The following is a 25825-nucleotide window of genomic DNA, read 5'->3' on the forward strand; positions in this document are numbered from 1 at the left end:
CCCGTGCTTCGGGCGACAGGCTGCCGCCCCAAGCCTCGCGCACCGGGCGGGACCTCCTGCCGGGCGCGTGAGGCTTGCAGGCATTCGCCCGAAGCAGGCAGAGCCCTCCCCAGGGCTCCCCGTGCTTCGGGCGACGGGCTGCCGCCCCAAGCCTCGCGCACCGGGCGGGACCTCCTGCCGGGCGCGCGAGGCTTGCAGGCATTCGCCCGAAGCAGGGAGAGCCCTCCGGAGGGCTCCCCGTGCTTCGGGCGACGGGCTGCCGCCCCAAGCCTCGCGCACCGGGCGGGACCTCCTGCCGGGCGCGCGAGGCTTGCAGGCATTCGCCCGAAGCAGGGAGAGCCCTCCCCAGGGCTCCCCGTGCTTCGGGCGACAGGCTGCCGCCCCAAGCCTCGCGCACCGGGCGGGACCTCCTGCCGGGTGCGCGAGGCTTGCAGGCATTCGCCCGAAGCAGGGAGAGCCCTCCCCAGGGCTCCCTGTGCTTCGGGCGACGGGCTGCCGCCCCAAGCCTCGCGCACCGGGCGGGACCTCCTGCCGGGTGCGCGAGGCTTGCAGGCATTCGCCCGAAGCAGGGAGAGCCCTCCGGAGGGCTCCCCGTGCTTCGGGCGACAGGCTGCCGCCCCAAGCCTTGCGCACCCGGTGGGACCTCCTGCCGGGCGCGCGAGGATTGCAGGCATTCGCCCCATAAGACGCACCCCGATTTCCCCTTCATTTTTGGAGGGGGAAAAGTGCGTCTTATGGGGCGAAAAATACGGTACCTGCCACATGAACTCTCCAAAGTACTTGGCTTAGTTTTGTCAAGGGAGAGAGAGCTTTACCTTGAGCTATCTTCTTAATCTCCACACTAAGACACTGAGCAGCAACAAGAGGACAAGGATTCCTGATCTGGCTCCATTTCCAGCTCCAGGACATCCACTGTCAGTTTGTGGCTGTTTGTCACATTCTGGTTGAGAAGTGAAAGGACATGCAAGACAAAATCAAAGAGGAATTATATTTACCCACTTAGTGGTCTGTGGAATGAGGTAGGCAAGTAAGATTCTGCTACTGGACAGGGCTTCATCTGAAGGTACGGCTGAGATCCCAGACTTTTGCTCAGGCCAGACTTCCATTTTCAGGAAAATTAGCATGAATTTAAGACCAGTGGGCAGTGGATCATCAAATTGTTTTGATAACTGATCTTTGAGTTGCTTTGTATTTTATGGCTTTGTTAGCTGCTTTGAGACATCTTCTTGTGGAAAATGATGAATAAATGTGAATGATAATTATGATAACAACACAGAGAGAGCAACCTTCTGGGACTTCCTTTTCAGAGGAAGAGTCATTATACTGCCATGCTGGTTGGGGGAGCTGATGGGAGCACAGCTGTGCTGGCTGGGGGCTGGGGGGCGGAGTTTAAGTCCAAAACATTTGGCGGGCACCAAGCTGGAGAAAGCTGCCGTAGTGAATGCCTGGCACAATGAAATCACACTCAGCTTCTCTCTGCCCACTGCAAATAACAGCCTGGAAGGTGGAGTGAGAAAGTGCTCAGTGGGTCTGAGTTCCAGGGAGTGGAATGGATGTGTAGTCCAAGAATGGTAGCCACATTTTGCCCTGCTGGAGACTTCTCTTCTTCTTTCTGATGGAAGCCCCAGCTGCTAACTCCACAATTCCAGGAATCCACCATGTGTAGTTGGCAGGTGGTGGTTTCCTTTCAGTCAGAAGTGAGTTGCCCAACCCACCCTCCCTGTGGGGGACAGAGAGAGTGGTGGATCACTGAATAACCAGGTCTTTCCCCCTCTTTCTACCTGACCACTCCCATCCTCTGAATATACTGTAGATCCTCCTTTCTTTCTTTCTTTCTTTCTTTCTTTCTTTCTTTCTTTCTTTCTTTCTTTCTCTCTCTCTCTCTCTCCCTCTCTCTTTCTCTCTTTCTCTCTTTCTCTCTTTCTCTCTTTCTCTCTTTCTCCATCCAACTTGCAAACTGGAATTTGTTCCCTTTTACATTTTGCTATGTGTTAAGCATTGGTAATATTGTGGAAATCAGAACACAAAATAATCATTTGAAACATATGCCAGCGGCATCACTTTATTTTTCTGATATGCATGTCAGGAGAGTCACCTTGAACATCTGTGCCATTGGTGCTCTGAACATTGTACAAAGTGCAAAACATTTCTACAGTAGTTGGCACACAATGAGCATAAGAGTTACTTCCTCAAATATGTTGGAAGATTACAAAAATTGAAAGAAGATTTCAAGAAGTTACTAAAATAGGTTTGTCCTTTTAAATCAGCTTACATAGCACTTGTTTTGCTTTACTGGAAGTTTGAAGTGAGAACATTTTTGCTGATATCACTAACAGAGCAGACAAGGAACGAAAGGAAGTCAAGTCAGATATAAAAGTAAGCAGAGATAAGAAAACTGTCCAGCTCAAAGCAGGCACAGGAGTTGAAGTCTACACATTATCTGCAGTGCAGCCTTCAGCTAGATGGTTTACTTTTTGGCAATCATGACAAATCTTTCCTATAGGAACATAGGAATCTGCCTTATACAGAGTCAGATCAGGCTCTCCTGGCTGCAAATGAGGCTGTCCTTCATTCAAATCTCACCCTTGCTGTGAACTCCCAAGGTGGCCTCAGGCTTGCCACCCTCTCCAGTCCTATATAAGGATGCTGCCTGCCTGCAAATCCTACATACAGGTAGGACAAAGAGAGAGAAGCATGCTACAAGTTGGAGGGTGGAAGTCTGATGTGGTGAGTACAATATGGGATTCAGCAAACAAACACATATTTTTTCCTGTGTTCACCATTTTTCAGTAGCACCCCATACCAGGTTGCAGAGTATCGGCCTTCATAATCTCCTCCTTCTGCCATTTGACATTTCCTGCTAGCTCACTGGAGCATGTATTCAACAATGTCAACACTAACTTCACTGGGTAAGAAATTTACAGGAAGGAGCTCTGAGGATAGGAAATGCTTCAGTGACTCTGATGCATCTTGCCTGAGCAATGGCACAAACTCATGAGACAACCCCAACACTCTACAAATAAGTGTGTGTTGCTGGAAAAGATGGCATTTGTGCATAGGTTCATTGCAGTTCAAAGCAGGGTGAAGAGGAAAAAGGTCATGAAGCAGAGGTGGAGTGCCTCCAGGTGGGTGTCTTATGACAGCTGTATGCAATGACCATCCTTTTACTCTCACAGTGTGGATGGGGATGGATTTGTACTTGACCCTCCGCTGCTCCATCCACCAAACCGGAGATGTGTCATTTCTGCCCCATGGGCTCAAGCCACCCGGAGGAATGCCTGTTTGCTTGCCTGGTCTTGAGACTCCACCTGTTTACCATGCTAAAGACTGTGCCCACCCCGTCCTTCAAAAACTTGGTGCAGGGGCCATGTCACCTGTTGGATCAACATCTTAAGCGTGTGCTTGCCCATATTTCTAATCCTTTTGCATAACTACTGAACCTTTCAACTGTTGCCTTGATTTTGTACCGCTCTGATTTATGTTTCTTTGGTGGAAACCAAGCTTTGAGTCTGAATTCTTCAGCTGACAGTGAGGGCCAAGACAAGTGTCCCCTGCAGCTATGTAGGATTTAGATCAGGGATTGAGAAACTGTGACCCTCCAGGTATTTATCGGTTGATTATGTATTTATCCCACCTTTCCTGCAAGGAGTTCAAGGTTGTGCACTTACTTCTCCTCCCCATTTTCTCCTCACAACAACCCTGTGAGGTAGGTTAGGCTGAGGGGCAGTGAATAGTCCAAGGTCACCCAGTGAGCTTCATGACTGAGTGGAGATTTGAACCCTGGTTCTCCCAGGTCCTTGTCCAGCACACTGACCACTACACCACTCTGGCTCTCTGTTTCTGGACTACAAGTTCCATCATCCTTGACACTGGCCATGCTGGCTGAGGCTCATGGGAGTTGGAGTCCAACAACATCTAGAGGGCAACAGATTTCCAATCCCTGATTTAGACCACATGGATAAACTTGCCTTCCTTCCTCCTCCTATGAAGATTCGCTTTTGGAAGGCAACACCCACTAAATTTCCAGAATTTGGGCATCCTTTCGTTCCAAGGCTTCGCCAGTCATGTGATGCTGCAGTCACTGAGATGAACGAGATAAACGAGAGCCCGTTGAGATGTTGTCCTGCGAATGGGACCTCAAGGTGCAGTACCAGAGGCAGATGAAAAGCCCTGTGAGCAAAGAGAGCAGCTTCAGTAGGCTTGGAGGGGCTGCAAATTGGGAAGCATTAAGGGAGAGAAGCATTGGCTCCCAGCAACATGCTGAGCTCACAAACCTTGAAGTGAGTTGAGGACAGTGAACAGGAAGATCTGTGGGACTGAGAGCACCCCGAAGGAGAAGAAAACCGACGCCCAGGTGGCACCCAGGAGGCAAGTCAGCCCCAGAACTGTCACCATGTCCTTACAGGAATGCTCTTTCCCCTGCCGAGGACTGGCTCGGAGCTGCCTGAGCCTCCAAACCACCAAGGTCAAGACAGCCATATTGAAGACTATGGTGCCACTGCAGTAAATCAGGTTGAAGTAATGCACTGTGGGAGAAGTGACCCAGCACCTGCAGGAGGAGAGAACTCAATGAGACACTTCCAGATTCTCTTTCTTCTTTTCATATGGGTGGGGGGAGAGAATACAAGAGGAGATTAGCCCCAACGCTTCCCACAGCCCTCACAGGAGGAGGCTACAGTGCAGAAGGTCCTGTGTTCAAACCCCAGTATCTCCAGGTAGGGCTGAGAAGAAGCAGATTTAGGAGAGTGCAACCGTTTCAGTCACAACTGGGCACAGAGCCTCAGGGGCACCATAAAGGATGCTGCAACAATGATATAGAATGGAAGATGGGAGGGACTCCATATTTTCAGTAGTTAGCTGGCTATCATGGCTCTCCTAGTTCGAATTAGGATCTTTATTCAGCACACACAAGGAACGAACACACACATGCTTAAGGACAGGTATCCTCTTTTCTTTCTCTCTTGCTCACTCTCTCTCTCTACACATACACACAAACAAAACAAAACAAAACACTATTGCTTAACTTACTATTAGTATGGGATCTCTGGCAAAATTGCCAGGCCCACATTGAAAATGGTTAGGGATTTTTCCACTCTTTAGATCAAGGTATGTGCATGTTGCTGTGGGATCTGCTGCCTGCTTAAATTGCAATTTTGCCGTCACAAGCAGCACTTATATATTCTGTCACTTTCATTCGTTCTTTCTTTATTCCTTCGTTTGTAAGAACTTCTCGAGGGCATAGAGTCAAGGGCAGACACATATTCATAAAAGGATGGACGTCATAACTCCAGCAAAAGACCCCAAAGCTCTTGTAGGGGTGGGTTCAGGCACATACTGCAACAACTGCACAACTGAGGTAGGTGCTGACAGAGGCTCTAAAGTGCAGATGAGTTCCAGCCCTCCTCCTGAACCTGGAGCTTTGGGGGGGGGGGGCAGAGCAGCAGGGGAGGGTCACCACAGAGGCACTGCAAGTGAAACTAAGCCTAAGTGCTCATAACTGCATTTCCCCACTAGATATGTGGCTGGGAATGATAGCAGCCTAAACATCTGGAAATCCCCAAGTAGGATAAGACTGCTATATTTACTCACATGAATTCCATCACTTTTGCTTCTCCCTTCCCTCTCCTCATCACTTCCTCTCAGATTGTAAGCTTTGTGAGGCAGAAACCTGGTGTTACTAAATAAAGAATGGGCAGGCAAACTAAGGCCCGGGGGCTGGATCCAGCCCAATCGCCTTCTAAGTCCGGCCCACGGACGTTCCGGGAATCAGCATGTTTTTACATGAGTAGAATGTGCCCTTTTATTTAAAATGCATCTCTGGGTTATTTTTGTGGTATAGGAATTCGTTCTCCCCCCCCCCTCCAAAATATAGTCCAGCCCCCCACAAGGTCTGAGGGACAGTGGACCAGCCCCCTGGTGAAAACGTTTGCTGACCCCTGAAATAAAGCATCCCACTCACTGATGGCACTACATAAATCAACAATACCCACATAATGAAATAATTTGCTACCAAGACCATTGGTCCACCCCGCACCCCACCCTGAAACTCACATGGTACTGTTGCGGTGAGCAGAGCTGGTTTTGATACCATAGCGGCCATAAATTTGGCTGTTGCTCAGGAAGATGATCACCACTGCTAAGCCAGGGAACCCTGTTGGATCCAAGAATGCACAGTGGTAAAGGCACAAAGAAGATTCATGAGCACTGCCGTCCTAAGCACAACCACACATACAAGATAAAAGGCACACTCGTTGCATGTTCTACAGAGCTCAAGCCTATCCAGATCTCCTGCTACACAGCCTATGCCCGGAATAAATAATGTCATTTCAATGTCTGTAGCCATAAGAGATGCTCAAAGCCAATGTAAGTTAAACCAGCCTAAAGTTACACCAGATCCAAACTCTGCTCAGCAGCAGGGCTAATGCTGGGTGGGGGAAACAAGCCTTGAAAATAGTGTTTGGGTTACACCACCCTTTCTGCTGGTTTAACTTACATGGGGTTGCCAGGTCATGTGGCCGAGATGAATGGGCTTAGGATCCAGCCTCTGGCCTCCCACCCCTCTGGCCACGCCCCTGCTACACCCACAGAACGCTTGTGCCAGCTCAATCAATCAAATCTTTATTATGGTCATAGACCTGCATAAGTAGGATGGGGAAATCTAAAAAGTATTAAATCTAAAAAGTATTAAAACAGAAGGTATATTTAAAAGACGATAAGAATCTAAACGAAACTAAAAGACTCTAAAAGAAGGGCTAGGAGCATTAAACAGATGTGGAAGAACATGAAAGGTTAGTATATAAAAGACTACAGCTTTCAATTTAGAGAGCACTCTGATGTGAGTGTTCACTAAATCTAGTTTGTGACTCAGATCATCATCCAATGAATTTTGAACACTGCTGTGGAGAATCTGGCAACATTGTATGTTGTAGCAGGGCTGGTAATTGTCCTGGCTTAAGATCTGGTAGGCTCAGCTCAGCCAGCTGGGTGCCAGCTAAGTCAGGATGGAGGAGTTATATGCCAGAGAATCTCTGGGTAAACCAAGGATGAAGGAGTTAACTCAGCCAACCTGATCCACACTTTCCAGACTAATACACGGTTATCCTTCAGTTTTCACACTCCTCTGAATTTTATGAGGCAGTTCTTGCCTCAAACAATACACCAAAATCCATACTTGAGGTTAAAATGTGTTTTTTCTCTCTCTCTTTTTAAGTGTGTTTTAGGACAAAAGGCATTCAAAAAGTGTATTCTAGGGTAAAATGCTAAATCTTCCTTGTAGGTGTGGCATAAATTTCTGTCCTCAAGCTGCCACCTTAAACAAGAAAGGGGCCGCCTAGTGCAGGCCTAGATGCTTCAGTCGAATGCAAAGCAGAAGGTCATGCCCAGATTTTATGTTCAGGGAAGCACTGGGCAAAAATTAATAGGTTCTCATTTTTTCTGCAAACCTACCTAATTCACACTTCCTGAAGCAATGCACAAGCTGAAACACAGCAAGACTTCAAAATTTGCACTTCTTTGAATTTTGTGATCCAGTTCTCCAAGCAACATAGGCAAATACAAATGTGTATATCAGGCTTCCTCAACCTCAGCCCTCTGGATGTTTTTGGCCTACAACTCCCATGATCCCTAGCTAGCAGGACCAGTGGTCAGGGATGATGGGAATTGTAGTCTCAAAAGATCTGGAGGGCCGAGGTTGAGGAAGCCTGGTGTATATTATGGGGGAAATCTGCACACATTGCTGTTTTAATGTTTCGTTTGCTGTTTTAAGCACACCAGAGATGGTTATTAAAAAGATATAACAGAAAAAAATCATATTGATCCTCACCCCAGCCAACTGAACACAGTTTAAGGAGGTAGCGCATGATGTATGAGTTGTAGACTCGGATCACGAGCAGGTAGAGGTGGAAGCCTTCGATGGCCATCCAAGTCAGGCAGCAGAGCAGAGAGTAATGGAGGAAGGCGGCTGTGGCTGTGCACGGCCACGAAAGGCTGGCTGATGCTGGGAAGCTGCTGCCCAGGAAGGACACGTTGAGAAGGAAGAGGGCTCCCAGAAGGTTCATGTGGATCTTTGTTGTGGAATCATGCTGGATTTTCCTGCAAAAAGGTGTTAAAATGGAATATAAACTGGAGAGTTTTGCTGACTCAGTAAAAGACAGGGCAGACTCTGTGCTGGTATACTCTTCCTAGTACTTAATGGGATCTCAAGGCTGTGGAAGTGGCTTTAGGCATGAGATCTTTGCATCCTTTACAGCAGAATGTGATGTGTATCTCCTGAGTTCAACGAGACCTACTCTCAGGAACGTGTGCATATAATTGCAGTCTTAAAATCGTAAGGATTTTGAGGGGTGGTTTTTTTTTTAAAAAAGGTCAAGTTACTAGATCTCATGGGGTGAGTTAAATACAAAAGGAGGAATCTACAGACCAGATCTTGATCAAGGTGTCCTTCCTTTGGGAAGAAGGGTGGGATATAAATGTAATAAACAAAAATTTTAAAAAGAGAGGGTTTGCATGCATATGAGGGGAACCATCTACACAAATCTAGAGTGGAGTCCCTAAGACAGTTGGATGGCACCTTGTATGTCTCCTTCCAGCAACCAAGCTGGTGCCAAATGTATTGCTCTGCTTTCCTTTGGACTGCATCAGCAAAGCCAACAGAGGGGTCTTGTGATCTGGGCAGCCCAGGACTCCATACGCATTGCCTAGGCTTGTGCCCCAGGGAGAACAGTTCAGTGCTGCTAACTCAGCAGTTTGACTTCACCCCCAGAGGCGCACTCCACTGACTCTGGAGACAGACCGATGCCAACAACAAATTATGTGTACAATGTTATGCAGATACTTTCAATGGAGCAACAGCTACCCCTAGTGGCAAGCAGAGGCTGGGATAATATTTTCAAAGAGGAATGTTTTTGTCAATCACGTATCCATAAATTTGTTTACAGAATCATTTTATGAAGAGATGCTGAAGTTTTCAAAACAGCTATGAAATCCCACACTACCAAAACCAGCATGGAAGAACCCCAAACAACTATAATTTTATTCTTCATAGTCTGGGGCTGGAAGCAGACAATAGTTTTTCAGAGGTTTGAAGGAGCGACCATTACCCATGGTCCACACAGTCATCCCCTCTTCCGTCAGGTCAGACAGGTGCTGCAGGTATTTGCAATGTTTCAAAAACCTGCACTACGTATTTGACAGAAGCGTTTATACCACAGGAACCAAAATGCACTCCTAAACCACTATCAGATCTTATTTTTAAAAATATTGCCTGCCTTTAATCCAGGAAGAAACTTTCTTAGGTATTGGCTGAAGGAGCGCTGTACTTACCGGGATAAAATGTAGAAAAAGATAGTGAGCAGGCATGCAAAAGCAGAGATACTGCAGCCTATGTTGGTGATATAGGTCAGAGGAGCCAGCAGAGATTCATCCAGAGTAGTTGGGGAGATTTGCTGAATGAGCAGAGAAGGAAGAGGATGCAAAGACGAAAACAGAAGGAATTCAGATGAAACGGATATGTATTCTCCCCAACAGGCTAGTTTTCTAGGTGCAAGAGGCATTTTTTCATGGAGGAAAGTTCAGTCCTAGGAGCCTGTCTCTGCTCCCCCACCAACCCCACATCAGCTGCCTGAAGTGTTGCAGCCCAGAGAGAGGACCTGGGCCACAAGAGAGCCCCACACTTACCACAAGGACAGCAAAGTAGGTGAGGTGGTTGCACTGGCACACAACCATGCCCTCCCAGTTGATGTTAGTTGTGCAGCCTTCCTGGCTCCAGCTCCCCATGCTGCCCTCTTCTGCCAAATGGGAGAAACCCAACCACACTCAGAAAGCAGCAGGAACAAGGGCCAAACTAGACAAGGGGCCACTGACAAAACAAGCAATTGCATGCATACTTTTTTAAAAAGCAGGCAGCAGGATGTGAAGGAGGGGCACATGTGTGTAGAATCCATAGGAGGACCCTAGCAGAAAGGAGAGGAGGGCTTTGTCCCCTACTGTAGAGTCCTAATTCAGAGGTCAGGCACCCCATGCCTGCTATTTGCATTAGGGAAAGAGGGCATTTCGACTGGCACAAATGAGAGGTTTCCTTCCAAAACAATGGGGGGGGGGTTTAAATCCAAATCAGGGTCAGTGCAAGAGGCAAAGGATTACAGTGCCCCACCTTCATCTCCCCATGTTGTTGTTGTTGTTTTAAAAAAAACCATTCACACATTGGCTAATTGTGTGAATGGAGTCTCCTCTAATTTGGTACTAATTAAGGCTGATGCCTCCAATCCTGTGAACTGTTCCATTCAGGATTATCACAGCAACAGTATCACAGCTTTTTTTTAAAAAAAAATAATACTTGCATTTGTTCCTTTCCCTTGCTTATATGCTGCTTTTGTTAGTTTGTAAACCACTGGTGTGGAAATAGGAAGGGAAGAGGATGGATAAGAGGCAAGTTCTGGCCTTACCTGTTCCTTCCAGCCAAAAAACACAGGCCACGCTGGCATTGGCCTAGAAGGGAACAGAGACAAGTTGATGAAAACACTTTCCTACCTCTAGGGCAGAATTCCTTCAGTGCGACTGAAGAGTGCTTGTCAGGCAGATGGTGATGCCCAGCAACACAATTCCTGCCCTCCTCAGTCAGACAGAGCTAATAATAATAACAATAATATAATAATAATATTCTTTGCCCCCTCTTTACAGCTAAAATATAGGAATGCTCAACCATGGCCTGTGCTTTGCACAGCAACCAACTCTTAAACTTTCTCCTGTTTTCCTCATGTCCTGCATTGGAATGTAAAAAGGGAGAAACCAGAAGCATGTGCCTTCCTCTGCAGAAGGGCTTCCTCTGCAAAACTGCCCCTCCTCAAAAATTATTAAGGACTAGAGGATTTACAGAAATACAACACTATTGGTGAAGCGCAACTGGAGATCATGGCTTGATCATCCAGGTAAATGAACACTGGAACATAAGGAGCCTGCTGGATCAGGCCAGTAGCCCATCTAGCCCAGCACCCTCTTCTTATAGTGATGAACCAGGTGCCTAGAAGCAGGACGTGAGCACATGAGCAGTTTCCAGCCTCTGGAATCCAGAAGCATTGCTGCCTCTGACTGCGGGTGCAGAATATAGCTACATCTCCCTGAATTAGCCTGTCTTGTATGGTGGAACAATGTAGTTTTGGAGGTCAGGCATGTTATGATGTGCACAGGGCTTTGCAGGCCCCCCCCCCCCGTTGTTGGTACCTTCAAATCCCCCTTTTGGCCCAGCCACACCTTTAGCTGCCCCACATTTGATGTCAGGTACAGGGCAAGTGGGCATGGCAGGGTCAAAACAGCCTCACAGGCCAAGTGGGGAAGCCTGGCTGAAGGTTCCCCTCTGCTTTGCTGCAATGTTGGAGCTGCAGCCTCACTGCCCTCCCAACTGCTTTTTGCAGAAAAGCTTTGCTTCATTCTCTCAGGAGCTGGTAAGAGGAAGGCAGGGGGCAGCTAATGGGGTGTCTCCCATGCACTGTTGGCCTGCAGTTCTCATCATACCTGCCAATTGGCTATTGGGACTGATGGGAGGCGGAGTCTGACAAATCTGATTCCTGCATTGCAGGGAGTTGTTGCTGTTGATTTATTTATAACCCACCTTTTCCCCTGACAGGGATTCAAGGCAGCTCACAGATAAATAAGAATAGCAAATAATAATAATAATAATACCCCACCCTTTTATCATTAAAAAACAAATAAACATTAATAGAATTAAAAACACCATATGGGTTCTATTAAAAACATACACATACAATAAACACAGCACAGCGCCAGCTGTACTGTGATTCCAAAACCTGGAGGGCACCACACTGACTAGTCCGGCACAGGATAAACGCTTACTGGGTGACAGCTGTGGCCACAGCACAACTCACCAGCGTATGGTTGTGCCAAAACCTGATCTCCACCGGTTGAATGAGTTGAGTAATGCTGATATTCCCAAAGGTGGCCCCTAAGATGTCATCATTCAGCAAGGTGTGGTTCTTTCTGTCCTATAAGATAAAAAGTGAAAAAGACTTGGCATGGGATCACTGGGGAGGGAGTCTTTAAACACCCCTCCTCACAGTCCCTCCCCTGTTCAGTCAGTAGAGTTGATCAGCAGCAGAGCAGTCCACTCCATTGGAAACAACTGCTTTAAGGCACTCCAGGCACCTCAGGGTGGTTGCTGCCAACAGACCTGGCTTTCCCCACCCCTGTCCTTTACAGATGGAAAAGATGAAAAGGGAGGGAAGCCGCTGGGAATCTGTGGCAGGGAGACAACAAAGGAAGTGTGAGGAAACGGATGCAGTGGTGAACAGGGGGACTCATTTGTGATGACTGCCATGATATTCAAGTAAAACTAGGCTTTGTACATACACTCATGAGGCCACCCATTCTGCCTTCTTCCAGGTCCAAAGGGACCCATGTGTTGGTGATTGGGTGTGAATTGGAGGTGCATAAAATAGTCACTGTCTGTAAACCTTTAAAGCACATTCTTTTCCCTCAGAGAATTCTGGGCACTGCAGTTTGCTAGAGCTGCTGGGAATTGTAACTGCGAAGGGTTAACTACAGTGCCCAGAATTCTCTGAGAGAAAAGAATGTGCTTTGAATATGCTGTGAAGGTACAGTGTATACACCACCTTAGTCACAGCAAGGCATGGCGACAGTAGTTGCACCCAAGTTTCTGTGGGAAGGGGGCTTTTGAGAAGAGATGTAAAGGATTAAAAAGAGAGAGAGAGTTGACATTGTGTAAGAGCCAGCAAGGGAGAACGGGTGGAGTCAACAGGGAAGCCCTCCCCAACACACTCGGGACCACAGCTGTGTTGACGGGTGGTGATGGGATTTGTAGGGCGCCAGAGAATGCAGTGACAGAGCAGGTGATCTTCAGATGCCGAGGGTAGACAAGGAGAGGTCAGAGGCAAGGATTTGTAAGATAAGAGAGTCATTAAAATGAGCCAGAAAGAGTCACATGAATTGGCTTACCTTTCCTCCACTCTGTAGGCACTGTCTGAGCTGAAAAGTTCCATGTCTCAGCAGAGTTTTATTGCCCCAGAGTTTTCCCCATGAAAATCCACTCTTTAAAGCTCAATCAGCTCTGACAAGCTTTAAAGAGCGGGTTTTTGAGGGGAAAGCTGGGGGCGAAACAAAAAACAAGAAAACCCCCCCTCAGACACAGAGTTTTTAAGCATGAACCTGTGCCTGGAGAGAGCAGGGCAAACGATAAGTGTGGATGTCCGCAGTGTAGCACAAATTAGGCTGGCTTTCCCATGACCCTTTTCGGAGTGTACGTGGCCACTGTCTGGGCCCAGTCTCCACCTCCGTCACCCCATTAACCAAACCTCAAGTTCCAGGGAGTGCCTACCTGGAAGAAGCAAGATGTTTTCAGGTAAATGCAGGTGAGCCGCATCTCCTTTGCAGCTGTGCCCTGGGCTCTCTTCGCTAGCTCAGCAGGGAAATGCATGGCATGTCGGGTTTGGTTCTTCACTGAGGTATTGCGCTGCTCAGAGCAAAACAGACATGTACACATTTTTCATTCAAAAGCATTTATATGCCATCCTCCATTTAAAAAAATAAATAATGTCAAAACAGTTTGCAATAAATAGTAAGAACAATGAAAACAGAAATTTGTAACTACAGGAACTAGGGCTTGTTAGAACTAGCATGGAAGACCAAGGAATGCCTGGGCAAATAAGCGCTCAATAACTGGTAAAAACTCATCACAACTGATAGAATCATAAAACTGCAGAGTTGGGAGGTGCCCTGAGGGTCATCTAGGGTCACCTAACCCCCTGTAATGCAGGAATCACAGCTAAATAGTTCCTGATATGTGGCCATCCAACCTCTGTTTAAAAACTTCCAATGAAGGAGAGTGCACTACCTCCCGAGGTATATCTATGGATAAAATAAATTTTAAAAAGCAGCCAACTGTTTTTCTTGTTGCATGTTGCTGTGAGGATCATGTAATGAGGCCCCTTTCCATTCATTAATTAATTGCAAACTGAGGCTATTTGTCCACATTCTTGAACCTGATCTGCAGGACACAAATACCCAGGACTGCATTCTGGAGGCCAGGTTAATGAAAAAGTGACAGAGCAGTCATGCTGGTGGGCCATCATCCAATGAGCAAGGAACGTACGTGAAGGGAAGCTGTGAAATAATAGCAACACATCACCGGGGTCTCATTTCACTTCCAAAAGGAGCATTTGAAGAAAAGCCCACAGCAAATCACTTGCTCAAATATTCTTAAAATCAGTCTGTTTGGAGGCTGTCAAAGCCAGACAATGTTCTCCGCGGTTGGGAATGGCATCCAACTGAAAGCAAACAGGGCCAACTTTGACCTTTCACTGAAGTTCTTCTCTGCATGGTTTTGTGAACATATTCGCATTCCTGGCATACCAAGAGCCATGCAGAAAGGAAGCCAGCCAGGACAATGGAAAATAATGTAGGAGAATATTAATAGAGCAGAATCATAGAAATGTAGAGTTCGAAGGAAGGAAGGAGCGGTGGTGTAGCAAGGGGGGCACAGGGGTGGTTGCTCCAGGCACAAAATTGTTAAGGGGTGCAAAATTTCAACCCCCGGGAGCTGCCTCAATACAGCTGTGCGCTTCCATCACTAGGCTCTGTTGAAAACGACTTCTCCATGCAAACCAGGAAGTGACCTTTCCAGACAACGGAATGTCTCTTCTTTTCTTATCTATATGGCTGTGATCTCTTGGGTCATGCGGACGCCGATAGGCAGTTGAATGCACATGAGTACTCTGTCCATTTCCCTCCAAGGAAGGAGAGTCCACCACCTTCCAATGCATTTTTTTAAAAATTGCATTTACATCCCACATTTTTCTCCCACCCACTGTCCCCACCTCTGCACAGCCTTGGGGGCTGGCAACCCATGCTACACCACTGGGAGTGAGTAGAGGAGGAGGCCACTGCTGCCCATGAGCGTGCTGCCAGAGTCAAGGAGCAGGAAGTAGTACGCACTGAGCAGCAGTGTTGAGCACCCAGCAGTGGCGAGTGTTGGGTGCCAGGTGGTAGCAAGGAGCAGGAGGTGGGGGACTGTGCAGGGGCTTTTGCCTCTAGCAGCAAAATGTCCTGGGCTAGTCCTGACCCCTTTCCTTAAAATCAGCCATTTGAACACAAATATAGGTGGTTCCAGCAATGGGAGCCCATCCACACCTGCCCAGAGACATTGTAGACATATACGTACCAAGATTGCAATTGCCACTTCCGTCTTCCTTCTCCGCCTGGGGGATGGGCAGGGAGGGAAAGACAGGGGCAATCTAACCAAGGGGAGGATTTTCAAGCACGTATCACATAACCACACCTAGCACTGTGGGCAGCAGGATTGCACACTGAGGTTGAGCATGCTTGAGTCTGGATTGAGGAAAAACTGTGTCTTTGCGCTACAGGTGGGTTAGTGTGTTCACAGCTCCAGTCAAAACTTGGTGCATTTTCAAAGCATGTCTACCACTCTGTGTGTCTCTGCTGGGTATTCATTCTAGATAGCAAGAATCAGCAGCAGGGTGTGAAGATAGGGGGAAAATACTAACCATTAAGCTGTCGCTGCTGACATTCAGTCCTCTGAAATCGCTAAGATTTATCCTGAATATTAATGTTTGAATATTGTCATGCACAACAGTGAGATTCTCTGTCAGCAGACTGGTTTGCAGCAGGGTCTTCTCCAAATTTTCTTTGGCTCTGAAAGTGGAGAATTGTTGAGAGAAAGTGTGTAAATGCTTAAGGGTTGCACTTGGAAACACAGAGCTGCCAAGGGCCTCGATGCCACAGATTGTGAGGATTATTTACATACCGTACTTATCTCATTACATTCCTCTTACACCTTTCCTCAAAAGAGCTTAAAGTGCTGGTCATGTTTTCCCTCCTCCTCAGAGTCGTTTAACCCCCAACCCCATTTCTTCTCAGGGCACTTTGGAAATTGTAGCTGTCTGAGAGGAATAGAGATGGCCTAACATTCTCAGCATTCTTAACAAACTACAATACCCAGGAGTCTCTGGGGGACGTCATGACTGTGGTACAATACTGCTTTTAATGTATCATGCAGATGGGGTCTGGGTTGTGTCTGGGTGGAGTTAGGACTTTCCCACTGCATTTGCTGAGGGAAAGAAACATTGGTATCTGAGATCGGAACTTACCTCATCAGCTCCTTCCTTTCAAAGACACATCCTTCTTTCAGGTGCCTCTCAAATATTCTCATGGCTTTCTCCACATCACTCTTCGCACCAAGATCCAAGGGCAGCCTGGTTGCTTTCCCGCTGGGTGCTGCCCCTTAGCAACAGCAAGGGAAAGACAGGCCATCAGTATAGAGGAAACAGCACATATTCCCACCATAAACGAATCAAAGAGTGCCCACATCACCTCCAGCAACAACACAGACCAGTGAGTCCCACACCATGCACAGGGAGAAGGGACACATAAATGTGGACCTTGGAAAATTAGGATTCCATAAGGACAGAAGAAGAACCTGCTGGATCAGGCCAGTGTCACACCTAGTCCAGCATCCTGTTCTCACAGTGGCCAACCAGATGCCCTTGGAAAACCTGCAGGCAGGATTTGAGCCCTCTCTCCTCCTGTGGTTTCCAGCAACTGGTATTCAGAGGCAGAGCATAGCCATCATGGCTAGTAGCCATTGATAGGCTTCTCCATTAATTTGTCTCATCCTCTTTTAAAGCCAGCCAAATTTGTGGCCATCCCTGCATCCTCTGGGAGTGAGTTTAACTGTGCACTATGTGAAGGACTTCCTTTTCTGTGTCCTGACCCTTTCAACAATCAGCTTCACTGGATGTCCACGGGTTGAAGCGTGATGAGAGAGGGAGGAAAAACTTCCCACTCTCCCCTTTCTCTATGCATTATCTTATACACTCCTATCATGTTGCCTCTTACTCCCCTTTTCTCTGAACTTAAAAGTCCCCAAAGCTATAACCTTTCCTCATGGGAGAACCACAAGGAAAATACAGAAGGATGTTAATTTGATGGCTATGCCATATGGAAAGAATGAAGTGTGGCACCCCTGGGTCTCCCTGACGCACAACTCCCTCTTAGGAAATCAGGGTTGCCCACCTCCTAGCCCCTAATAAGACATCATTCCTACCTGGTATCTGGTCCATAAAAGCTGCACATGAAAAGAGAAGAAGGCAAAATCCTGTGCCCATCTCTGTATTGCCGGAAATGTAGCGCAGGTCCCCAAACACCACAAATGGCTGGGAGCTGTTTACAATGTGAAGAAGAAACTGAAATGAGGTAGAGCAAGGTTACGGGCACATTTGTATATTTGGAAGGTGCAAGACAAGAAGAAGAAGAAACCCCCTTTCCAGACTCTTCTGGACTGCATTTAAAACAGGATAAAATATGACAAATAACATTAAATATATGGCGAAAAAATTAAAAACTGGGTCTGCAAATGCATGTTTGGGCTACCAGTGGGCCCCGCATCTGAAAAGTTTAAAGGCTGCTGCTGGAGTTAAAAAGCGGCCTTCAACAAATACGCTTGCCATGGCGAGGATGGTGCCATCACCTAGCCACAGAGAGCAGGATCATTCAAGCAGCTGCTTGGCAAATCCCTTCCCCGCCTCCAGCTCTGAAGCTGGAAGGAAGGGTGGGGACTGTTTGGCAACTGCATGGCAAATATGGAAAGCCCTAGCCACGCATGGCTAAACTGGCAACCCTCCTCTCTACTGGTCTTGCCTCTTCAGAGTGCTGGATACATCCTGCCTGAGAGCATCCTGTGCACCTTAGGGGAATGGTGCCCAACATCGCCCACTCCTAGCCTCTCAGGCCTTCCCCTCAGGAAAAGCTGGGTGACTTGGCAACCTGGATGTTGGTGACTTTATTTTTTGGCTTGGCCAACATGGCCAGCCAGAAACTGTAGACCCTGGGTGAAAAGGATCTTGGAAGAGTCACTTGGAAGAGTCAAATTAAACCATTCAGAGGAAACCCAAATTGCAAGAGACCTGAAAAAAGGCATTTGAAGCCGGTTTGGGCAGGATAAAGAAAACGAAAGAAGAAAGCTTATGAATGTGTGAAAACCAAATTGGGGCCTTCGGATAGAGCAGCCTATAAGCCTAATACTTAAACAATCAAGCACATATTGTGCCTGGGCATGCAGTTATGCTAAGGGGGTGGGAGGTAAGCAATCTACACAATGGAATTTTTGTGTCCCTGTGTGGGCAGTGGTGTGCCTATGTTCTAGCATCAAGGTGCCCGCAAACATGACATGAGGAAGGCAACATTAGCATGGTGCAGGGACTCAGGCTCAAAAGGGACATTGTGGCATTTGATAAGTTCCAGAACTTGCTTTTATCCACAGTAGATCAAATTGTGACACACATTCTCAGCTCAGAACTGCAAATCTAAGCAAATAAGAGATGCAATCTAGTAAAAAAAGACCACACTTTTTTTGTTAACTGATACAGATTTTGTCATATGCTTAACCTCAACTGTGACGCTGTACGAAAGCGAGCTTTCCTCATTAATAACTGCATTTCACAGAAAAAAGACTTGAAATGCACTTGTTAAAAAAAAGAAAAGAATTATGACTCATTTTTTCCTTTATTTCTTTTTTTGTGTGTGTGCCTTATTTCGCCTTAATGCACCTTCAATTTTCTGTGGCTGCATTTATTATGGCTAGGGGCCTCAAAAGCCAGAAGTGGTCCAGACCTCCAAAAACCTGGGATGCAAAGAAAGTAGAATTGTGGAGGCCTATGTGGAAAGGTTGGAGGAGTTGGTTATGCTTAGCCTGGTGAAGAGGCAATTAAGAGGCAAAATGAGAACCATCTTCACACATCTGAAGGGGTCTTGCCAACAAGATGAAGCAAATTTGTTGCTCCAAAGAATAATAAGACCAGAACCAACTAGAAAAGAGGAGATTGAGAGGTGATATGATTGCCATCTTCAACTATCTGAAGGGATGTCACATGGAAGGTGGAGCAAACTTCTTTTCTTCTGCTCCAGAGGGGAGGGCCTGAACCATGGATTCAAATGACAAGACTAAACATCAGGAAGAGTTTTCTGATAGTAAGAGCCATTCAACAGTGGGATGGATTACCTCAGAAGGTGGTAGGCTCTCCTTCATTGGAAGTTTTTTAGTAGAGATTGGATGGCCATCTGTCAGGGATGCTTAAGATGGATTGCTGCATCACAGGGGTTAGACTAGATGACCCCGAGGATCCATCCCAACTCTACAATTCTATGATTCTACGGAACAAATTGCAAGAAAGAGTATTTGGGCTAAACGTTAGGAAGAATTTCCTGATGGTATAAGATGTTCAAGAATGGGAAATACTGCCTCCAAATGTTAGGGATTTTTAAAGGAGAAACTGGATATAACATTTGGAATCCCTTTCAACTCTGTGAATCAACCTCGGGGGGAACAAGGCTGAAACCTGAAATATGCCAGGATGCTCAAATACAACTTCTAAAAGAGAACCTGAACATATTCCCCCAAAGCAAAAAATAGGAAAATGGATTTACTAGGGACCAGTATCAGTATAGTAGGGGTCGCCAACTATTTTGGACCAGGGGGCACTTCTTAATTTTGAGAGAGTTCAGGGGGGGGCACGCCAGTCACAAAATGACTGCCATGGGAGGATGGCATAATGCAAAATCAGAGAGAATACAATCATGGTGAAGTTTTTCCCATGATTGTATTTCCACACGATAATTCTGCCTAGAAAATAAGACAGAAGCAAGAAAAGTGCATTAAAGGGGATGGCGAAACAGCAGAACCAAACAACTAATTTATCAATCACAGCTCTGACTTCACTTGTTTGCTACAAACAGAGGTGGGAGTAGGCAGGCCTGTTCATTTCACAGAAATGACTTAAAAGGGTACCTGCACATTTTGTTTCATAACTTTCTTTCTAAGGGGGCAGGAGACTTGCTTAAAAAAGAAAGAAAGTGCAGTGCCTGGGGTGTAGAAAGACACCTGGAGAATATGATGACCTGATTTGGCCATGATAAAGCACTTACGTCCAACAGAGTCCTCAAGGAGAGTTAGGTCCCACCACGATGATTTTAATTTGTTTCTTTTGCTGGCGTTCTGCTCCCATGTCAGCCTCACTGTAAGGTGCATTAGCATGTCATTAAAAATTTTTAAAAAAACATTTCCTGGCCTATACAGATGGCTTCCTGAAGCAGGAAAAGGAAATTCTACATCAAACACTTGATCAAAATACACATCACTGTGCGAAAAGACTCAAATCTATCAGAGCTGAAAATGGGTGTGGAGGGCAAATGTTGACAACTCACCCGCACTCTGTGGAGTGTGCTGCTGCTTTCAGATGTTCAGACCACTGGAAAATGCACGTGGCTTGTTTCCTCTGCTAGCTTGTAAGCAAGTGAAGGCGGAGGCCTCGGATGCGATTTAGCAGCAGCAAATTTGGGACAAGCCACTCCCCTCGGGCCATAACTTCACCAGCTCCAGGACCTTGCAGAGAGATGTGATCTGAGGTCCATTCCCAGAATGCAAACCGCAGACAAGCAAAGGCTGTAAAAGGGGGAAGGAAGGGGATGGAGATGACCGAGATATCCGTGAAAGGACTGCAGAGCTAAGGAGAAGTTCAGTTGAGGAAGTTGAGGAAATGCAGCAAACAGGCAGAGCAAAGAACGTATCTGAAAGCAGCACCTGCACAGGGAGATCTTTGTCAAACAGAAAATAAAGGCTTTTTCTCTCTCCCTGATCTGTAATGGCTATATCACCTCTCAAGTGGAATGTAATGGGATTTTTCTGATATTAGGGAACAGATGAACTGGTTTTAATATTGCATGTGTACATTGTTGCTTAACTAGAGATAAGGGTGGGGAGAATCTGCCAAACTCAGATTTGCCTGATTCAGTCTGGGCACAACATGACTCTGAACTGGATCCAGAGCCCACCTCTTAGAGCCTAAAGCAGCTAGGAATTACACTTGGAATTACAATGGAGCAAGTCCCCTTGGGAATGACAGGAGCTGATTATGTTCTGTCACTCTCAGCAATAATTGTTTGAGGAGGAAACATGGAAAAAGGTAAAAAGCATTGATGGTAGCTCCAGGGGGCTGGCTAAGCTATTTTTGCAGCTTTTGAAAAAGCAACTGTGCTTTAGAGTGCAACGAGTGCAACGAGTGCAATGACACTCTATGGTTTACAGTTTCTGATTCTTTGTTTTTCTTTCTTTTTGTTATGTTTGCGTTTCTCTTTTTAAACAATCAATAAAATATGTAATATATATATATTAAAAGGCAATTCTAAATAAACCAAATATCATAAAGACACCGCAGGTTTCACTGTCCCTAATTCTGAGGAAACTAAACCTTGGGTAAGCGCCTGGGACCCCTGGAATTTCACACAGCTCAGAGATTGGGGCGATGTGCAACAACACTAGTCATATATCAGATCCCCTCTTAAAATCTCATTTCTGAGGTCTGGCAAGAATGATCTCCCCATTTTACTTTGCTAGCCAACATTCCATGGCTACTGAGCATGCTTGGGCTTCTCTGGGCAACTTTCTGGAGGTGTGGGAAAAGTGTTGCTTCCTAGGTTTTTAATTTTTTGTATTTCTGCCAAACCCAGGATCCCCCAAAGCATGTTGACAACTCCCTCTTGTTTCTCAGTGGCCCGATTTTGGCTACAATCCCTGTCAGTACTCACTACCCAAATTTGCTATTGGAAGAGATGGTGCTGCTAGGTCCCAGAGGAAGAGACCACTGCCTTGCTGAACTTAAGCGTGTTTAGCTCTGCTCAGTGCCTGGATGGGATGCTAGGTTCCATGAAGTAACAAAACTTGGATATAAATGTAAGAAAAAGCTTTGCATAGAGGTATGAAGTCAATAGAAGCCCAATCCATGTTACTGAATGCGTGGAGAGCACACTTCTTCCTACATGTGCAGGATCCCTCTCTCATTTCCAGGAAGGCAAGATTATGAGCCAGCAAAGCACTCCATAGAGATCCGGCATTCAGTATTACAGATCCAGGTGTGACACATGAGAAATCCAAATTGAATGACTGAGGAGATGGAGGATTATAAGTCAGGGGTGGGGAGCCTCTGGACCCAGGACTCCCTATATGGTCCATAGGGCCGTTCTGGCCATGCCACACACAATCCCCCCCCCCCCAAAAAAAATCAGCTGATTGTTGGATCTTCAAAAACTCTGTTCAAAGTGCAGGTCAAAGTGCTTTGAACAGGGCTTCTGAAGACCCCTAAAGCCAAAACAAATGTCTCCATGGTTATTATGATGCCAGGTGATTGTTGACAGGTAATTAATTCTGCCCATACATCACACTTGGCCTGTGAGGGGGCGGTGAGATGACCATAAGTTGTTTTTTAGAATTGTTATGAATGTTTTAAAGTGTTTTAAAGGTATTTTAGGTAGTTCAGATCCACATTGTGGTATTGTAACCCACTGTAGGATGAAAACAACGAAGGGTTGGCTTATTTGTTTATTTCCTTAGTTTTCATAAATGATAAATCGGAGAACCTGCCTGGGAACGGAGATGACACAGAAGAGTGGGGGGGCCGAGGAAAGAGAAAATGGCCTATTGTGGCTCTTTTTTGGTTCTTTTGAAAACCACTATCATCTGAGAAACCCAAGTCACACGTTGTGAAATATTGCCTGCATCCAGGGAAGCAAAGGATGCCTCCTCCATTGTGCAAAGAGTTACTGCACGTCCAATAAACACGGCTTGGAGGCAGAGGCATAAAGGAACATCTGCCAGCAGCTGGAGAGCTCCTCCCAACTCGGCCCACAGACATATCTTCACTTCTCTGAGCCTTCCCTTGAAAAGAATAGCAGGAATATCACACAAGGCAACCAGGAGGTATTGTTCACTTCTGAATTTTGAGTTGTTACACTGACCTCAGCTCCTGCTGCCCTGCCAGGCCATGGGAGAGAGCAGGGCTTGGAGGCAGAACAACATGGTCCCAGATTTAGTCACTGGAAGCATCTCCCATAAGGAGAAGGAGTTGGCAGGCAGGTGATGGAAAAGACCTGACCCTGGAGGGTTGCTGCTGCTGATCGCAGAAGACAATATTGGACTACATGAAGAATACTAGCCACCCTCTTCTGCATCCCCTGATGCCTGCCATACCTTGCCACCACAAAACACCATTCCTGTGGAAGAAGAAAAAGTGAGGAAAGGAGGCATTCCTGCACACACATGCCTGGCACTTGGTGCAGAGGCCAAACCTGCTCTGTGGTTGTTCCAGATCATTGGGCTCTCTGGGATGCTGCTCTAGGACCTGAGCTCTGTGGGTTTTCCACTGGACAACCAAGCTGAGGACGGCTGGCTCTGTGCTGGCTTCACACTGTTCAGCAGCACTACCTCATAAGTTGCTGGAGAGTTATCCTGGTTTACAACTAGTGGAGGCCCATTGGGCGGAAGGCAGGGAGACTAACACTAGGGTAGAATCTACACACATATAAAAGCCATGCTGAAAATGCTTTATTAAAAAATGCATTTAATTTTCCATAAGGCTCGCCATCGCCATCTAGCGTCACATTGTATATTGCACTTAAAACACACTGAAAACGTTTTATTTGCAGCTGTATAGCTGAGTCCCAGGTGGGATGCGGGTGGCGCTGACGGTTAAACTACAGAGCCTAGGACTTGCTGATCAGAAGGTCGGCGGTTCGAATCCCCGCGATGGGGTGAGCTCCCGTTGCTTGGTTCCTGCTCCTGCCAACATAGCAGTTCGAAAGCACATCAAAGTGCAAGTAGATAAATAGGTACCGCTCTGGCAGGAGGGTAAACGCCGTTTCCGTGCGCTGCTCTGGTTTGCCAGAAGAAGCTTAGTCATGCTGGCCACATGACCCAGAAGCTGTATGCCGGCTCCCTCGGCCAGTTAAGCGAGATGAGCGCCGCAACCCCAGAGTCAGTCACGACTGGACCTAATGGTCAGGGGTCCCTTTACCTTTACTAGCTGAGTCCCTGGGTGGAACTAGAACCAATGCCTGACAGAGCTAACTAAAGTGGCATTCAAACACCCATTCCCTATGCACACACTGCATTTCCAGTGCTATTTTGTAATTTGTGTTCACATAATGGTATTCAAGATGCATTTGCAGCTGTACTTTGTTATAAAATACTACAGATCAATACACACACTGGGGTCTTTAAGCAGTTCCTAACTGATCTCTAGCCAAGGTTTGAAAGCTTTATATAAGGTAAATACATCCCCACCAATGCCGAACTTCCCAGCAAACCAGTCAGAATCAGCGCTCCAGAAGTAGCTGTTGTCTAACTGGCCACAAGCCTTATGCAACCAGGACAAATGTCCAGTAAGTGACTGGAGACTGTTGAAAAAAGTAGGAGAAACTTAAGAGATAAATATCACCCCCAAAAAAAGAGCAAGACATGGATTAGTTTTCCCAGCAGTTTTTGCAGAGTTATGTGAGTTCTGTGTGTCGCAGGAAAAGAGGAGCCAGCCTTTATAAGAAAAAGAAAACTTGTCTTCTGACCTGCAGTGAATTATTGATAGCGCAAAGTCACACTCGTCTATGAAGGAGGAATGAAATGCAACCTCCACAAGGCCACATGTGTAAGCACATGCAGTTGAGCTCATGTTTGCCAACTCTGAAACCAAAGGAGGAGGTCCCTCAATAAAACATGCAAAATAAGCCACAAACCAACAAATAACAGATTAGTAATGAAATACATATATATATAAGGTACAATATGAGAATACACAACTATGTCTCACTGGAATAAATTTTATAGTAAGGGGGGAAAGCATCTGCCACTGGAATATAAAACTGTGCAACTGAACAAGTTTGTTTATTTCTATTCTGCGCAGGTCTGATTTTGCTAGTCAGGGGGTGGGACAAAAGGCCCATAAGTGTAGAGCAGCCTCCCCCAACTTGGTGTCCTCCAGGTGGTTTGGACTACAATGCCTGTGCTGGCCAGGGCTGACTGGTGTTGCAGTCCAAAAGAAATGGAATTGGGAAAGGCTAGAGTGGACAATGTGAACTAGGTAGACTGGTAGTTCTGACTTGGCTTCCTAGGTCCCTATAATAGAAAGGCAGAAATGACACAACTAATTTGAGTATTCTCTTGCAGATTGTGAAGCAGTGAGAGCAGCCAGAGGAACAGTCAGCAGGGACTGGGCGAGACACCCAAAATAGTTATCTGTTGATACAATTAGCTCTCCGTTCTGCATACTGGACGAACGTTACTGAAACTTGCCGAGAGAATCAGCGATGCTTCCTATGAACTGAATCTCAGAGGTTGGGACTTCATGTTCAATGTACATGTGCTCAACCCCAAAGTTGAGGCTTTCCTCCTTTTGCTCACGGGTGGCGCTGTGGGTTAAACCACAGAGCCTAGGACTTGCCAATCAGAAGGTCGGCGGTTCGAATCCCCGTGACAGGGTGAGCTCCTGTTGTTCAGTCCCTGCTCCTGCCAACCTAGCAGTTCAAAAGAACATCGAAGTGCAAGTAGATAAATAGGTACCACTCCAGCGGGAAGGTAAACGGTGTTTCCATGCGCTGCTCTGGTTTGCCAGAAGCGGCTTAGTCATGCTGGCCACATGACCCGGAAGCTGTACGCCAGCTCCTTCAGCCAATAAAGCGAGATGAGCGCCGCAACCCCAGAGTCGGCCACGACTGGACCTAATGGTCAGGGATCCCTTTACCTTTAACTACAGCAAAACAGAGCACTGTCGTCTTGCAAACTATGGGTGACACTATTAAAATGGGGGGAGCAGCCGGCCCCCACCTGCCTGCCTTGGTACTTACAACCAGTCCAGGGGTTTTCAGGCCTTGGCTTTCAGCTTCCTCCTTAGTCTCTGCCTTTGTAAAACTCAGCAGAGAAAAGGGGATAAAGCAAAATTAGTTGGCTCTGCCTGTCACTGAC

At 46.6% G+C, this 25825-nt stretch overlaps 1 protein-coding gene across 5 annotated transcripts; it reads right to left on the reverse strand.

Moving 5' to 3' along the window:
* Positions 1-2031: 2031 nt before the first annotated feature.
* ADGRG5 (adhesion G protein-coupled receptor G5) lies at positions 2032-20773 on the reverse strand. Of its 5 annotated transcripts, XM_081203947.1 has the most exons (15): positions 20245-20773; positions 19966-20055; positions 18539-18664; positions 17090-17205; positions 16134-16266; positions 15531-15678; positions 13346-13480; positions 11880-11996; positions 10443-10485; positions 9676-9785; positions 9322-9443; positions 7823-8091; positions 6052-6151; positions 4275-4549; positions 2032-4170 (listed from the first exon to the last, which is right to left on the reverse strand). In XM_081203947.1, exons 4-15 carry the CDS (start codon positions 17148-17150, stop codon positions 4079-4081), a joined length of 1605 nt encoding a protein of 534 aa, XP_081060073.1. In that variant the 5' UTR covers positions 17151-17205; positions 18539-18664; positions 19966-20055; positions 20245-20773; the 3' UTR covers positions 2032-4078. The 5 variants fall into 5 exon arrangements, with proteins under 5 accessions (XP_081060073.1, XP_081060074.1, XP_081060075.1 ...); XM_081203948.1 differs by lacking the exon at positions 18539-18664; XM_081203949.1 differs by lacking the exon at positions 18539-18664 and having other exon boundaries at positions 17090-17228.
* Positions 20774-25825: the final 5052 nt, after the last annotated feature.

Source organism: Podarcis bocagei, assembly GCF_964188305.1.
Source record: "Podarcis bocagei genome assembly, chromosome: 7".
Classification (NCBI taxonomy): domain Eukaryota; kingdom Metazoa; phylum Chordata; class Lepidosauria; order Squamata; family Lacertidae; genus Podarcis; species Podarcis bocagei.